Below are 17895 nucleotides of genomic sequence, written 5' to 3'. Positions count from 1 at the left end.
CCATATCTCTCTCTCATTTTAAATGCAAAATAGGTCTATTTTGTGCTTGTTTCATAGCCTGGAATTATAGGGTCTCATGGAATTGGTTTGACTTGGACATTTGTAGTGGTTCTCCAGATATTGCCAAATTAAGACCAATGGGTCATTTTTGCTTAATGTTTCACTATGCCTTAAACTCTAATTTAATGCCACTAATTTCTCATAGCCTAATAAAGTACAACATAAACACATAGACATAGCATTTGTACATATTGAACAATTAAAAGTTGACATTAAATATAAGGACGTGCGTGTTATTATATATGGGAGCCTTGATTGTAGTTCTGAGACAGGATTTTGACTGTGTGGTGATTGTGGTTTTAATCCTTGATAGCATGTACTGCGGAAGATTCGCACCACTCATGCATATAAGGGAGCAGATTTTTATAAGCATGCCTTTTCTTGTTGAATAAACATTATATATATATATATATATATATATATATATATATATATATATATATATATATATATATATATATATATATTGTTAAGCCAGTTATCTCGAACTTGTTTCCTTTTTTTGTTAATATATTGTGTCAAATATCGAAAGTTATTTACTATCTCTGATGAGTCTTTGTCTTCTTACTGATCTGGCTTAAAATTCAAACTTACCTAATTTCCAGATACTATGTTTGTCAGTACATTTTTGTCACTATAGCATACTATCATATCTTTTATTTGTGTTGGTAATATCTACATTAGTTCTGCTACATCCTGTGATATTTGCTTACCTTGATTTATTATGTATCTTCAATCAAAAGGTTCATATGCCTTAAGTGAACATTATGCATTTTCTTAGTAATATCTTCCGTTTTAATTAGATTTTTGTACATTCAGATTTCAGAAGTTGCATTGCCTTAATGTGTGATTTCATATTTTGTATCCTTAATTTCAGGATTCTGTCCGATATGCGAACCCTCTCAGCAGATTGGATGGCAAACACGAGCAAAACTGAACTGGAATTACATTCGTTGAATCAAGGAAGTGAGGAAACCAAACAGAATACATTTTATCCTAGGCCAGTTGCCCCAACCGCTGCTCAGGTTTTATTAACCTTTTTTCCCTTATTATATTTGTTTAGTGACAATTTCTGTTTGAGCAATCATTTTCTTAAACTGGATCTTACAAAATTTATATTTTTAGCATATTTGAACCAAGGTTCGCCGTACCGATACCGAATCCCGTACCGGTGTCGTACTAGTATAGGCGTACCAAATGTCGGTACGGTACGGTATGCGGTATGCCAGGCGTACCGATACCGGTACCCATCGGTACGGATACGGTACGCTCCGGTACCAGCCGGTACTGACCGGTACAACATACCATGATTTGAACTTTAAAATATTCTCTTTTTTTGTAACAAAACAAATATCTAAATGATTGTCTATGAGCATTTTTGGTAGGACACATCACAATCCTTTCTTGACGAACTAAATGTTATGAAGGAGTGAGTTTCTTGCACTCTGTAGGTGACTTGAATGTTAAAAGTATTCATTCTGTGTTTCATAGACATTTTGATGGTCCAATTGTGTCAGTATTCTATGTATTTCATTTTTTCAGTTCTAATTGACATATAAAACTGTGAATAATCTTTAGGTTCATTGCTTGCAATTTCTCATCTGTGAGCTCGTATCTGGTGGAAATCTAAGAAAACCTGGAGGGCTTTTTGGAAATAGTGGCTCAGGAATTTTGGTTGAAGATCTCAAGCAATTGGAGACCTTCTTTTACAAGCTTAGCTTTTTTCTGCATATTTTGGATTTCACAGGTACCAATTTGTTCTGTAAACCAAATGCTATAGTTGTAAATCTGAGTTAGTAAATTTTATTGAAGTATCATATATTGATTTTATTTATTTATTTACTTTGATTTGAAAATGATGATCCAAATTTTTTTACTTTTATTGTGAAGTACTCTGCTTGCATGGCTTTTAGGAAATGACATTGTTTAATGGGCTGATAGAAGCTTGTTACTGAAGTGTTCCTAAAATAGTTTATGTGCAACAGCTTTCATGGCTTATCTAGGAACTTCAAGCATTTGTTTTAATGTCTTTATTGTCAGAATTGTGAATGATACTGATTCTTATGAATAATCCCTTAGGTAATGACATTTGTTTCTTTTGTGGGTTATCCATATAACATGTAGGATCTTTAACCCATGTACCATCTGCATAAAACATGCTACAATAAAACTTAGTGAAATGAGAATCCAACTTTAGAATCCCAAGGAGTAAACATCATAGCTTCTTTTTGTCAGCCCAGAAAGGTCAGAAAAATATGAGGATGATTAGAGTAGTAGAGTGCCACTTTTCTATGAGCAGTGCACAGAAAAAGTCAAGGTTCACCATAGGGATGTTGTACAAGAGACCAAGCATAAAGGGATCATAGATTTAGTTACACAGGAAAACAAGATGTAACAAAAGGATGGATAAGTTTTGTCACTAAAATTGAATGGATAAGGATGGCGCTCTCATCATGAAACCAATTTTATGGAATATTTGTGGATTAGGGGACTCATGGAAGTTGAATGTGGTTGAGGAGAAATTGAAAACTTGCTGCCTGAGTACCCTAGATCTAGATTATTGAATAGGAACTAATTGGTGACAGGTAAATAGGATCAGACATACAGTAGGGAACTTCTTGTTCCTGTCATTGGATCTTCACCCTTCTGGATGACAAGGGTGTCAGGGCTTCCACATTTCTTTTGATGTTCATTGTGAATTGTACTAATAAGAAAATTTATGCTAAGGATTTGCTGTGCATTCAGGATTAAGTGTATAATCTGGGAAAACATTGTGGGAGAAGTTTGATGTTGCAAAATAGGTTGGTATGGCTAGAGCCTAGACTGTTAATAATTTAAAATGCTTTGTCTACTTCAATAAACCAGGTTGCCTATGCTCTGGATGATAGTCTATCACCATAGAATGATTGTAGTTACAATTATTGTGTTGTGGCAGTTTGATGACCTTGTCATTCATGTGGAGCATGATCATGGGAATAAAGAAGATGATGGTTTCTTTAACATTTGTTATGACGAAATTGGTTAGAAAGTCAAATTTTAAGATATGGAAAATAATACGAGCCATTAGTACTCGATGGCATTGGCCAGCAATATAAAAGAGAGCTGCCTAGGCACTGCCTAAGTGTTTTGCATAATGCTTGAGCGCGGAGGGTGAGACTGATTTCAGTTAGTTTTGGACGTTTATTTGTTATCTTACATTTCATTTTTTGGATTATAAATATTGGTTTTATGTTTCTCCTTTAATATGTGTGTGTGTGTATATATATATATTAGCCTTTTAATATGTTATTTCTCAGCTGCATTGATTGGCAACCTGTATAGCTGCTAGGCAAGCCTGAGGTCACCTGTCTATTGCCGACACTCTCACAAAATACAGCTCGCAAGTTTAGCATTGTTATAATTTGTAACTTCTTGAAATAAGAACTGATGGACTGGTTAAATTAATCTGGTGTTCTTATGACACATTTGAGTGCTACATCAACACATTTTCAGGTGAAATTGACTAAATTTAGTGGCATAGTAGATTACACAATCTATTATTTTTCTGAGTATTCGTATTCCTAACTAGCTGTTGTAAAGGTTGTTTCTCCACAGAGTTTCTCCAGTGGTTTATAAATGCATAAATATCTTTATAGGTATATCATTTGGTGGTGAAGTGAACAATTCTGTTATCCAGCTCCATATGTTGCTAAAGAAAATGTGTGACAATTGACTAGATGTTTCCAGATACTACAGATTAAAAATATTTAGCACTTGGAAAAGATTAGGAGTCGAAGTGTTGTTACCTGCATTGAAGTGTTCTGCAAGTGGACTTTGAAAAATCCATGCTAGGAACTGGTGCCATAACAAATAGACTCCATTTATGGAGGACCATGGAGTGAGAAGCTACTTTATGTAATTAGGCAGAATGATGGCCTTTTGCCTTTGTACTGAAAAAATTGTAACTTGTGACTCAAGAATCAACTATCTTCTCTAAATGAATACTCAAATTCTTGGAGGTTCATCTAGCCATGACCACAAAATATAAGCTGGCTGTTATATATCTTCTTATATATTGAGAACCAAGGTTTTAAATATCATGGGATGGGGCCTCTTTTTTTTTCTTCCATGGAATAGGGCATCTCATGTCCTGAAACTTTGGACAGTGGATATCCAGTCTTGTCTCGATCCATTTCCCAACTCATCCCATCCTGACACTCAAGATGGTGGGCTGCCCTACAATCCCACTAATCTTTAAAACCTTGGTAGGAACTCTAGAGTTGGGGCACGTGAAGATGGAATCTATAAAGTGAAGCTGTCAACTTAATAAATATGTGTTGCATTTTTCATGTTCTCCATGCAGATAAAAACTCACGTGCTATGGGAGAAAGGGAGAACCCCACCTTTTTTTCTATGACTTTCCCTTTTCTTGGGCATCCGCCTCACTCTCTTTCCTTCCTTGGAAATGCGTATGCATAGCATATGGTAGATACTAGTATATATGTCAAATTCATCAAAAAGGTATTGTTTGGTCAGCATCATTGAAGAATTAAGATTCAGATTTATAATGGCAATGATTGATTCTTGATATAAAATAGCAGTACATCTTAAACCCTTACCTATTGTCAGCATTGCTATAAGGATCATCTATCTGATAAACAGAAAACCACAGCATCCTTTGTTTAGATGCTTCAGTTTCTACATGTTCTATCTTTGCCTGCATGTTTGTAAGTCTAGGGTGTTTGTCTTGGTTGCCCAAATATAAACTGCGAGCATAACATTTCTACCACATATATCTTCAAAGAGAACAAATAGGACCATACACCTAAAGAGATCATGTTTTGCATCCATAATTACAAGGTATATTTGGGATTTTAGTTGTAAAATATTCAAAACTTTAGATATACTCTCGCACCTGACATAAATAATGGACCTATTAAAGATGATTAGTCCAGATTAATGCAAATCAAGATTTGAAATAATAAGTGATTCAGTGTATCCCACTCAGGACATACTCTACTGAGGCCTTCTCAATATAGGGATGCTTGGTTCGGTATATTTGGACCAAAATATTCTGAATTGCCTGAACTGAGGATTGATCTAGTAGTTTGCGGGCAGATTGAGGTAGGTTTAGTGGGATTGACCCTGGATTGGTCTTGAAACAAGAGGTATGCTAGGATACCACTCAAGAAGTGGGTTAAAGGGTAACTTTTGCTTGCTTTCCGATATTTGGTTGGAATGAGATGAAGATAATGAGCTGCTATATGGGTCTTGCACTAGATTGATCAATCTGCATCCATTTTGCACTCGTTATATGCACATGCTACCAAAATTTGATTTACAATTGGTGTTATTTGGGCATGCTCAGGTTCCACCCAAGCCAAAACCTGAAACTATCATAAATTTCAAATATTTTTTTAATTAATTAAGAAATGTACATATGCTTAAAAAAGGTTGTGCTAAATCACTAGAAAAAGAATGTAAATTTATTCACCAACAAAAATTCGGTGAATGCCCTAAAAAGTGCATGCAATGAACTTGCACTTCAAGACTTGCTATAAAAATTTGGAAAAATTAAAAGAATAGTATAGAAATGTGGATAAGTAAGCTAATGCCTAATACATGATCATTGATTAGTGGTCATTTGAATTGGGTTACAGGTAAAGTTCTCAATCTTGGTACATAGTACTGTACTGTACTGACACTTGGTATATACAAGTAGACAAGAATGGTACTAGTTCTTCTTTCATTTTTTAATTTTTAAGTTTAAAGATCTTGAAAATGTGATTTTAATGTTATTTTATTTTGTATTGGTCTCAGAGACCATATTATTACATGACAACCACACGTTATAAACCATCTCATTCATTCCCATAAATTACATAAAGTGGATCTATAGATTCTATACTTTTTTAAAAATTTAAAAATATTAGATGCTTGTAGACATATTTGTGATTTTTATAATGTAGTTTCAGTTAATAGATGTATTAGTTCATAAAATAATGTAAATATTATGCATGTTGTCCTAAAAAATTTCCCAAATACCAATACATATTGCCATAATTTTCATGACTTTTAATTAAATTAATAATTTTTAAGTTATTTAATACCTAAAAATTTATAATTAGATAATGAAAAATGGGTGAATTGCTTTAGAAAATACTTCTAAATCATCTATACATAATACTGATTTCTAATATCTTTGATTTATATATTTTAGTTAAAAATAATATTTATAAAATACTGAAAAGATTAATTTTAATTTGGATTAACGCAAAACCCTACTAGGCAGGGCTAGCAGAACCGTTCCGAATCGGATGGTTTTGGTGGTTCCGAGCTATACCGGTGGCTCACCGGTATGATTCTGGCAACGAAAATAAAACATGTTATCGGAGTCGGAGAAGGAGAAGAAAAGAAAGAGCGAGCGGGGGAGGGAGGGAGAGGGTGGGACGCCGGCAGAGGGCCGGCGGAGGCCGCGGGACGGGGGCCACGGCCGGTTTTTCTGTTTTGAACGAAATAGGGATCTGGCTGCGATTTAAAATTTTTTACAATTTTTAAGTGAAGTCGGTAAATTGCGAAATTTTTTAAGTCATGTCGGGACTCCTATTTCGTTCAAAACAGGAGAACCGGCCGCGACCTCACCTCCCGCGGCCTTCGTTGGCCCTCCGCCGGCCTTCCTCCCTCTCTCCTCCCTCTCTCTCTCTCTCTTTTCTTCTATCCCATGGTACCATGCGCTCTCCTCTGTTGGTATAGGCCCGACACGGCCCGTACCAACTCATGCCACCGAAAATCGGTACGGTGCCCAGTTCCGCTGACCTTGCTACTAGGGGAACCATGTATATATTTTTAGCCCATAGGTACGCCTTGATTGCCACTTATTTTTAAAATTTGATTTTGGATTTAGTTTCAAGTAGCCATAATCATACCCAAATCTAAACAAATTGCTGCCAAAAGAGGACAGCAAGTAACTTGCCACCACCCCTAAACAGGCTGCTATTTTTCAATTTTCAAGCTTTCTTAAATTATTTTAAATTAAAAATATAATTTTAATCAAAAAATTACACTATTAAAATGTAGCCTAGTGGTACTGGGCGTAATTTCTATCCTCATGGTCCCAAGTTCGAGTCGCTGCGGCGTTGATTAAAATGTGGCTTCGGCCACTGCTTGGACATGAGGCATAGGAACGCTTCTTGGACCTCTAGTAGTCGGGGTGGAGCTAGGTGTGACGTACTCACATGTGGGACTCGAGCCGGAGTAGCTGAGCTGGGCCCACGGGTGGGGAGGGTATGAGTAAAACCGGTCGGGATGCCCAACATACGGCCATTTCTACCCGCATCGAACATTCTCCTGGCGGGGCGAGGCCCCAATGGGGGCTGCTATGCGGGGGTGGGCTTGTCTCTTCCTCCCCCCCTCCCCTTTTCTTTAGCAAAAAAAAAAAAAAGAATGAAGAGGGAGGGGATTATACCTGATCTTGGCTTGGATTTGGTTTGAAAACTGCAAAAAAAGAAAATCCCTTCTCCCCTGATTTTTCTCATCTTCCCACCCTTCCCTTCACTTTAAAAGAGAGGATAAAGGCATTGTGATGCTTTCTCTTCCTTTTTTACTCATGGGGAGGGCTAGGAACCAACTCGAACCAAGTTGTACTGAGCGGGACTGCCACCAAGCCCCGAATTGAACATCAGACCAACCTAGTTCTGCTTTAGTTCAGTTTGGCAAGCGCTGAACTAGGCCGTTTGGGTTGGTTTTGCAAACCTTGGCTACAGGTGCCATTATTGTTCAATGATGTCATGAGTACGTTCTTTCTTTATCTTCTTTCATTCCAATTGCTAATTACAACACATGTATCTTCTAAATGTATTCTAGATTGCATGTTTTTTGATGTTATATGATATTTATGCTTGTAAATGACTTTAGTGCAAATGTAGAACTTTGACTAGGTCATTTAACTCGATATTTTTAGTTATTTCTCACAAAAGCATGCCATTTTCCTGAGAAAACATGATCAGAAAACCCAAAACCAATGTTTGGATGCCAAAAAGGCAATAACATGGTGTTTGGAGTAGATCTATATCTACCTATCAATACCCTTTGTTGGTGTTATCCTTGACAAGGCGTGTGCATATCCACCCATTGTGGATATGGTATTGATCCTCTATCTTTCAAGCCTTGTCACAAACTATTTGAGAAATACAACTGTCCAGCAATATAAATGTTGATGCCTGCATATTCTCACTGTCAGCAATAAAAATGTTGGCATCTGCAATATAACATCAGATAAATGATCCACAAGCTTAGAAAATAAAGTAGTGACATTGTGTCCAATGTGGACAATGCATTACTTGCTTCAAACTTGCTTGCATTTTGCACAGGTACCACTGGATGCAGGTGAGACTGGTATTGCTGTTCTGTTGTAGACATCTTATGATGTGAGAACTTAGTTAAATTTCATGCAGTTGAGTGAAAGGAAGGTACACATCTTAGGATGTTCACATGGAAGATAGACTGGTATATACATACTTTTTTCCTAGGTAGATGCATTAGTTGGTTTTTAAACTTTCCGCCTTTCAGCATTGAAGAAATATGCATAATTGATAAAGTTGTTGAGCTAATGTACTTTTTTTTTATTCCCTAGCAACTTTCACTCTAAATTTTGCCTTATAAGCCTGATACTGATAACTACCATTAGAAAATTTACCCTTAGTATGTATCAGCAGTCCGTTCCAATATCTGGTAAAAATTGAAAGCATAACAAACTGCATTTAACTTTTGGAAATTATTCACCTAATATGTTTTTTTGTGCTTGCAGCGACCATCGGTACATTAACAGATGTTGGATTCCTTTGGTTTAGAGAATTCTATTTGGAATCTTCTCGTGTCATTCAGGTGAGACTGAAAAAACACAGAGGTACCTATAATAGTTTTTTAAGCTGGTATACCTATACTGCTGTCTGTTCAGTATTTGTTGGCTATTTGGTCTATATTTCTCCACGCATAACATTTGCACAACAGTATTAACAATTTGATGGGTTGAAGCTGCTTCATACAACAGTAGTTATTAACTATTTGGTGTATTACCTTTTTTGTGAATATTTTGAAGTATTATCTGCATTAATGAGAGCCATTTTTAAAGAATCTTCATTTATATAATGTGTTATGAAAATTGTTTATGTTGATAAATCTGCTCCTTTTCACATGTGATAAGTTGGAGCATAAATGCATGCATAGAGTGATACGCAGGTGCCAAACTTGTCATAAGTTAAGAGGACCTGGGGACTTGAAGACCTAGATTATTTGTGGGTGTGTTGCGACTCACAATCATTTTATTGGCGCAAGCCACAGAATGGTTCTGTCTCTTGCTAGGCTGGATGTTGTTTAACTTATACTATGTAGTAAATAATTATAGGAGTGAAGCTAATGCATATCCTTGGGACTGATTTATTTGTTGCTATATTCCCAACATAAAAGATAAGAATGAGGTCTTATATGGTAGTTTTCTTTGATGATATTGTAATGCACAAATCAATGTGGCATGTGTACATCTGGCATTGCTTGAAGGTCATTAAAGCATTGTGGCTATAGTATGCTGGCTGATTCTAGTTATGAACATATAGTTCTATGAGACAAGCATATGACTACTGGCAGGATCAACCAGGTAGCACACATCCTCCAGTGACGCCGGGACCCTGCCCCTGCCATCCCCCCGTCCTGCGGAGGGAGGACACAGGGGCAGGCCGGACATCGTTGCATCGGGGGCGGCAACTATGGCCGGCCACACTTGGGATAGGGACGCGGGGGCCGAGGGCCCCTGGACCGATAAATGCTTGGTGAATAATAGTAACATAGCTTATTTGCAATTTATATCCAGTGTATAATGTTGTTTTTCATACGTATTCACAATACTGAACATGTATTCTGTGTACCAGCTGATAAGGCTACAGAGACAATATGCAGGCTCCAACCATATGTTGCTTTAATACCACCTTTTGATGATTATCTCATAATTTTATCTGAATGCCATTGCCTTTGCTATGTCAAACTGGATCATTACCAGTTTCTAGAGTTTCACCACTAGCCAACTGCTAAGGGATCTAAACCTCCAAACTAGAAGCTATAGTTCCTCTTAAGCAGTGGTTAATCCATACCCATTGATTGTCAATGTTTTGCTAAAGCAAGTAGAATTGAAGAATGCCTCATCAGATTGGTGTGCAATTCCTCTATCCACCTTTCCTTTTGTTCTCCCTTTTCACCTCTCTGTCCGACCACGGCCAAAAGGTCCATTTGGACAACTTTGCTCATTTTCAATCTTTAGGCATATTGTCACACCCCCAACCCAAAATCACAAGTCAGAGGCATGGCAACCTCCACATACTTATAGGATGTTACCTCACAAGCATGCAAGTCATCCACCATGATATCATTACAGAATAAATAAGGCAATGGAATAAAATTAGAGCAACTAAAATTTCACAATTTATAATGAAAACTAATAAGAAACTCCAAGAATTTTGTTCACAAGAATCTGACATCAAATGTTCTCCAAATATTAAATCAAAGAAGGAAACCTATAAAATTGCTTCCAATATTTATGTTAAGGAAACGATACTGATTCTAGGCAATGCCAAACATTCCACTGTCACATCTAGTCAATAATAGCATCTTGTCAGCAACTAGTTCTCTGGATATGTAGAGAAAGAAGAGACGAATTAATGAGCTTGAATATCTTAACTAAACAATTCAAGTAATAAATTAAATAAGTATTCTTGCTAATACTAAGCATATAAGCGAAATCATTTATTTAAATAAAATAAATTTTATAGTCAAGGATTTTCATGTCTGTTCAATTAATCATATTCATATTCATAAGAACAAGTCCAACATATCATAATTCAACTCAATAGCCTTGTAAATTATGCCTATACTCAAGGATTGCTGAATCGTGCCTAACCGACTGGTGCAGGGCATACCATAACTTTTATTGTGCCTTAACAGGCTAGGCCAGCAATTGTTATGGGTCTGTACCTCGATATCTAAGTCCATGTCATCTAGTCAGGTCTTTAATCATGTTTTATTGATCGTGGAATTTAATGTTGTATGTTCTTTTCTTTGTAATTTTATAGTCTTTTGGGTTATAATTTCTATCTCCTATTCTAGTTTATACTTGTATATTTCCTGGTGCTTACTTGATTTTAATCTCTTCACAAATTGATAGATAGTTCGAAGTGACTATCGTGTGAAATTTGTGTATAGTTTCCAATTGAATGCTCTCTTCCTTGGATGCTGGTGGATCATGTGATTGAGTCCCAAGATGCTGGACTTCTTGAAAGTATTTTGATGCCATTTGATATCTACAATGATTCTGCTCAGCATGCATTGAGTGTGCTGAAACAGCGTTTCCTTTATGATGAAATTGAAGCTGAGGTATGTGAAGTTAAAAATGCACTTCTTTTAGTCTATTTAAATTGGTAATTATTCAACTTATAGTAATACTGATTTTACTTTGTTATGCCATGAAATTGGTAGTTTTAAAAAACATATGTTATTTCAATGTTTTACTTTTTGGGTTGCAATCCATGTCCTTCATGGGTTAGGTATTTATTATCTACCATTGGAGAGAGCTTTGAAATATAGGGCTTTGGCGCTGACAAATAAAACAAAATGGTATAAGTTGCTCTTAAACCACTATAGAAAAATTAGAGTTGATTAGATGTACACAATAGTTTATGTAGTTATTAAACCGGAGATCAACCCAGCCAAGGGTTTGGGTCATTGATCCATTCACAAGGTTAATTGGTTAGACCAGGTTTACATTAAAATGTATTAAAAATTCAAAAGTTACAGAAAAATTAGTTGTAATGTAAAAAAAATATGCATTACTATTGATAAGTTTTCTAGATACTACTTAAATCACATGGATCTACATCCTAAAGTACCCTTTTATGATAGCATAATTAGAAAATTGTTATGAATATTCTAAATATTTAAAAAATTTGTAAAAAATATATTATGCAGGAAATTATGTAGAACTTATTATTATTTTTATTTAGTATAAATAATAAAGATTTGAAAATATTTGAAAGTAAAATGAATTTTATTCATTTTCTTACTTCTACCAAAGGAAAAAAAGAATTGATTATTTTTTTTGGAAAAAATCATGGTTTGCTGTACCTGCCCATATCAGGTGTATCACACCAGTAACATATTGGTATGGTACTAAGGTTTGGTATAGTACAAACGCCAAACCAGCTTGCACCAGGTGGAACTAACCAATTCCGTCTGATTGCAAGTTGCATGAACCAAGGATTGCCGAACCAAGTTCAGCCCGAACCAAGCCGACCCGGTCTCAGACCGGGTCGGTTCGCTATAGAAAAATGGTTTTGACCCTGTAAGGGCCGGAACCTCAATAATACTAGCTGGAATTGGCAATTGTTACCGTTATCGGCCGAAACCATCCGGTATTGAATGGAATCGGACGAAACCGAGTGGTTCTGTCCGGTTCGACTCGGACTCGCGAGTCGGGGGCTAGTGGCCCGCTATGACAATAATGCCACACACCCAACCTGTTCGATACTGGTTCAGTCCGAACCGGTACTGAACCGTACCAGACGCTGACCGATACGGCATCCGGTACTGGTTCGGCGATCGTTGGAATGAACCCACATTGCCAAGTTTCCTGTAATACCTTGGCTTGGTGTGCGAAGGGTCTCATATTAGCCTAGCATCAGTACAAGGGCTGTACTATACCATACCTAGCCTACAATACGTACCAATACAGTACTTGGTACTAGTATAGTGAACCTTGGAAAGAATTAATCATCAAAATACCTAGCTTTGTCTAATGACACAGAATATCCTGTAAGTACAATAAATTATCATAATGTTACAACATTAAATGGTGTCTTAGTGGCCAAGAGATTTGTAAGTATGCAAGTGATCGTGTGTTTGAATCTCTGTTCGAGCATTAATTTTCAATTTCTTAAAGCCCTCTTCACTTGGTTTTCCACCCCCTGGTCTCGAGTTTTTTATGAAAATTGTGCTTTAACCTAGTTTACAACGGGTCATATGCATTTCCAGTCTGATTATGAAACCAGAATGAATAGGCCGGTTTGCTGGTTTTCCAGTCTGACCGGCTGTGGAGGAAATATGCATTTTTCTCAGCTTTGGCCTGCTATAAACTTGGGCGGGTCTTGACCCAAGGTGTTCAACATGTGTAGAAGAATTTATGTATTGTGGTGGCTCAATTTTTTCAGAAGAATAGTCAGAAGTGCAGTATGCGCGCCTTAGTGTTGCAAACTATAATTTTCAATATGAGACTTGAGTTTGGATGTGTGTTTTGTTGAGGATTGACCTTGCTCAGAAAGGAGAATGCACTGCTTTTTCATGGATCCAGAGGTAGTGATTCTACTTGAGAAAAGGGGCTTTGATGGATGACTATGATCAGAGGTATCTCATAGTAAATATGTTTATTCTTTTGTGAGAATACCATGGGTAGTTATAAATTTAAATTCTAGAATCTAGTGGACTTCAATAATATTCATGACAAAGGAATTAGTAAAGTGACCAATTAGTGAAACTTCTTCTCTTGATCTGCTATAATTAAGGTTCAAGGACAGCTTGAGCCTTATTAGGAGTCTTATATACAGAGTTTCTAGTAATTAATTTGATTTGGTTATAGAGGAAAAAGACAAAGATGTCCACATCGCATACACTGAGATCATTGCAACAACAAAGAAAAAAAATTGCTTCTGTTATATATAATGATTATGTCCATTATGTGGCTTCCTTAATTGAAGTACACTACCAGTGTTATTTGTTATTCATGTGCGACTAAAGATTCACATCTCAAGGATCAATATAATAATGATTGCTGGCTAGTATGATATGATTTTGGTCAGGGGGAAGTATGCCTTGCTACAAGGACATCCGGCGAGATGTTGGGATGGGGCACTGTGCCAAGTGTCAGGATGGGACCATCCCACTATGGTCCCTGCATCTTCTGGTGCATCCCGGGACATCCCTCTCCCAGGTGTCAAGATGAGGTGGGGCATGGTGCATCACTACATCCTGTTCCATGACTAAACAGGGATGGCCCTGTCCCATAGGATTTGAATTGTTGCCTTGATATGGCTTAAAAGATGTATCAAGCACCATGAGGATGACTCAGTACAGCATGACAAAGATCTCGTTCACCCAATACCAATGCACACTGGCCTCTATCATACTGGCTTATGGCCGGTATGAGGCCGGTATGCGTAAGATTTCAACCCATGCTTATGACATATTTTATTCCTTATTATGCCCACCTGAACTAAAGAGAATTTCAAGTAATTTGATTCATTCAAAATTGTGAGTCATGATGTTTTAAATATTTCTTGTAGTAGTAAGCTCCATATTTTAAATTGTAATTATGTTAAAAGCTGTCCATCTTCTAATAAATGTAAATTCTGGTGCACTGTTTGGATGTACCACCTGGACTTCCATCACCTTTGTTTGAGATTTGTGCACATGAAACATCTTCTTCCTTACAAAATTTCCATTTTGTTTTGCAGGTTGATCTTTGTTTTGATCAGCTTGTTTATAAGCTCAATGAGATTATTTTTTCATACTATAAAAGCTGTGCAGCAAGGTATATACTTTTCCTCCTTGTTTTATTCTAATATTATCTAAACTTTGTCATTTTAGCATTATCTTATTTTTGAACTCTTCAAAACTGTCTGCAGTGCGTTACTTGATCAGTCATTCCTCGCAGCATGTGATGATGGGGACAAATATTCTGTTAAACCTATCCGATTCGATGAGATTTTCAAGTTGAGGAGAGTAAAAGTATGGATATATATTTTTAACCACTTTCCAGAAGAAGTTTGTTATTGATTATAAAATAGTGTTAGATAAGCAGCTGACTGCCCCCTTAAGTATTTCAATATTTTTGCAGATGCTTTCTATAATTTGGCTAGAAAAAATTGTTTACATCTTGGTTTTATCAATTTTCAGATCTTAGAAAGAGTGATTGTTCATATGAGTATCATCTGGATTACTCTCTCATATTATTACTTGAAGTCGACAATTTCATGGGTGCAGAAGCTTTTTTGTCCTTGCACATGCAATTTGTTGACCCTGCTTTGTATGAATGATGATTTCTAAATCGACATGCTGATATTTTGATTAATTATTTAAATTCATGTCAACTATATCTATGACTCTGTTTATAAGACACAAGCCACATTGCTGGGATGGGGTATATCTCCAGATGGCAGTTGTATGTCGACCTCCTTGGTTACGTCATTCTCAAGGATGATTAAACATTTATACCTTAGTTACCTGAAATAGATGCTGGTTTGGGACCCCAACTCTTCATCTAACCCAACGTACCCATGTCAACATGACATGGCCTAGGTACTGCTATGGGATCAGTGTAGGACCCATCACCAAAACCCTAGGATGTTGCAAAGAAATTAGAGAACAGAGGTATGACGGTTTGCGAAACCGATGCCGATAATCATACCAATTAGGTACTAGATTGGTACGGTACGATACCATACTGTACCGACACATGGTACAAGACATGGTACTGGATTCATTCATCTAAATATCCTTAAATAAGTCTTGCTTAAGTCAAACTATTTTAGTTCCTTTACATTTTCAATGTGCCACTTTGATTCATTCATTCTACCAAATACTAGATACTTCCTTCATAAAGTCATCCACTCATCCTTGTCCAAGAATATCCATATACGCTGCATTTCAAAGATCTAAATTCACCTCATTTTCTTTCACCTTAAAACTCCAAATCTTAATCTTACATATTTATGCCCTCCATTTCCCCAATTTTCTCCAATCCTTAGTATCAATTATTGTAATTTGTCTTTCTCTGCATTTTGAACCCCAATACTTTGTTTCATACAACAACTAATGGTCTTACTATTGAATCATAATTTTCTTTAATCCTTAAGAATTTACTAGAATAACAAAAGAATAACTAAACACAACATATATATATATATATATATATATATATATATATATATATATATACATACACATGGTTTGCCGTACCGGTCGGTATGGGCCGGTACATACCGGTACTGGATCCTACCGGTACGGTACAGCTACATATTTCGGTACCGAACCGTACCGGCCCGTAGCGACCGGTACCGATGTGTACCGGCCCGTACCGACCGGTACCGACGTGTACCGGCCCGTACCGACTATAGTGGTAAAACTATAGTGGCAAGGTCTGTCCAACTAGCTTTAGGTTCTCACTCTATGCTCACATTCCACTCACAACCCATCACCTCCTAACCCTCGGGCTCTGAGAAAAGAGAAAGAAGAGTGAACTGAAAAGCCTGGTAAGCAACCAACACTATGACCAAATGGATCAAGCAAGTATGACAAAATGAACTTTTAACAATTTATGGTTCCACAATATACAATAGCTTATTTAACAAAACAAATATAGGGTTTCTATAATCAAAATTATAAATTGAATTCCAAAGAGCTGTATTTATTTATTTTTCAAATCAGCATCCAAATGCAATTCCAGAGAGTTTTTTATAATCGATTACCAAAACCAAAATTACTGATGCAGAGGTTTCCAATAAGCAATTTATGACCATTTTCTAAAATTATTTATCAAATAAGACAAAATAATGCGATTGAAAATGTTAGGATTTGCATAATTGATATTTCATATACAAATATTTCCAAATACAAATATAAAAAATATTTTCCAAAACTAATGTCCCATATACAATTCCAAAGGCAATTTATAAGCTGGATTTTAAAACCAACATATCACATACAAATATTTATAACAAACAAAAACAATTTTCCACATCAATATTTCACATGTAATTCCAATAAAAATTTATTAACTATTTCCCAAAGCCAGTATTTGACAACTCATCAATCTATAAGACTCCAGCCTCATTATCCCTGTGGGAGGGCTTAGCATGCTGCATTTAACCCCTGCATAGTAGGTTCACTGTTCTGCATTTAAATCATGTGGAGTAGGTCCATTGTATTGTGTTTAACCCCTCCTAGGTAGGTCCATAGTAAACCATTTCTAGAACGATTGAAGTACCAATATATAACCCCCCCATTGGCAGGGTCCACTATGTTAATAGACTGAGAGTCCAAAGCAAGTACACAAAATTCAATTGTTTTTACCAATAGCATTCATTCTAGTTTCAAATTTACAAAGATAGCTCATACAGTTCATAAAATGCTTATTTTATTCATGAGCATCAAAAGAATTTCAAATATTTGACATATATTTATGGTTTTCAAAGAAGTGCATCTAACACTTTCAAAAAGACACAATTCAAAGTTTCATGCAAGGGTTTCTAATGATTCAAATATTTCTTGTAAACATGAAATAATTCATAATTATGGAGGCACATGAATTTCAAGATATTTAAGAGTTTCGGTGACATAATAATCTCTTGCTTGATCCAATTTACAAGTATATAAAGTAAACTATACCATTTTCAAACATCTTGCAATAATATCATAAATATATATCTTAAGATATAAATACTCAGATTAGATTGAGATTACTTACCTTGCAACCATCAACAAATAAGTAGATTAACTACTTCACAGGGATCCCTCGAACCCTAATAACCTTGCCCTATTTCCCACCACAGCGAGAGATAGGAGGTATGGCAAGGGTCCCCTCTAGATTAGCCTAGAGAAAGAGAGAGAATAAAATGGGGAGAGAGAGAGAGTAAGAGGGAGTGAGAGTGAGAAAGAGGTAGGAAAGAGGCAGAGTGTGAGAGAGATGGTGGGGAAGCTCAATCCCTCATTGTTGCCTTCCATAGAGAGGGAGAGAGGGGGAGAGGGGGGAAGAGAGAAGGGAAA

At 36.4% G+C, this 17895-nt stretch overlaps 1 protein-coding gene across 1 annotated transcript in view; it reads left to right on the top strand.

Moving 5' to 3' along the window:
* The window catches only part of LOC103721292 (protein PIR), an 85651-nt gene that overhangs the window by 49412 nt on the left and 18344 nt on the right, over nt 1-17895 (top strand). Inside the window, exons 15-20 of the mRNA XM_008811437.4 lie at nt 938-1085; nt 1639-1807; nt 8846-8922; nt 11287-11457; nt 14586-14662; nt 14757-14859. Of these exons, the coding sequence (XP_008809659.1) occupies nt 938-1085; nt 1639-1807; nt 8846-8922; nt 11287-11457; nt 14586-14662; nt 14757-14859 (745 nt within the window). The remainder of the gene's footprint in view (nt 1-937; nt 1086-1638; nt 1808-8845; nt 8923-11286; nt 11458-14585; nt 14663-14756; nt 14860-17895) is intronic.

This window comes from Phoenix dactylifera, chromosome 2 (assembly GCF_009389715.1).
Source record: "Phoenix dactylifera cultivar Barhee BC4 chromosome 2, palm_55x_up_171113_PBpolish2nd_filt_p, whole genome shotgun sequence".
Classification (NCBI taxonomy): Eukaryota; Viridiplantae; Streptophyta; class Magnoliopsida; order Arecales; family Arecaceae; genus Phoenix; species Phoenix dactylifera.
Note: the sequence above shows the minus strand (reverse complement) of the source record. Positions and strands in the feature narration are given on the sequence as shown.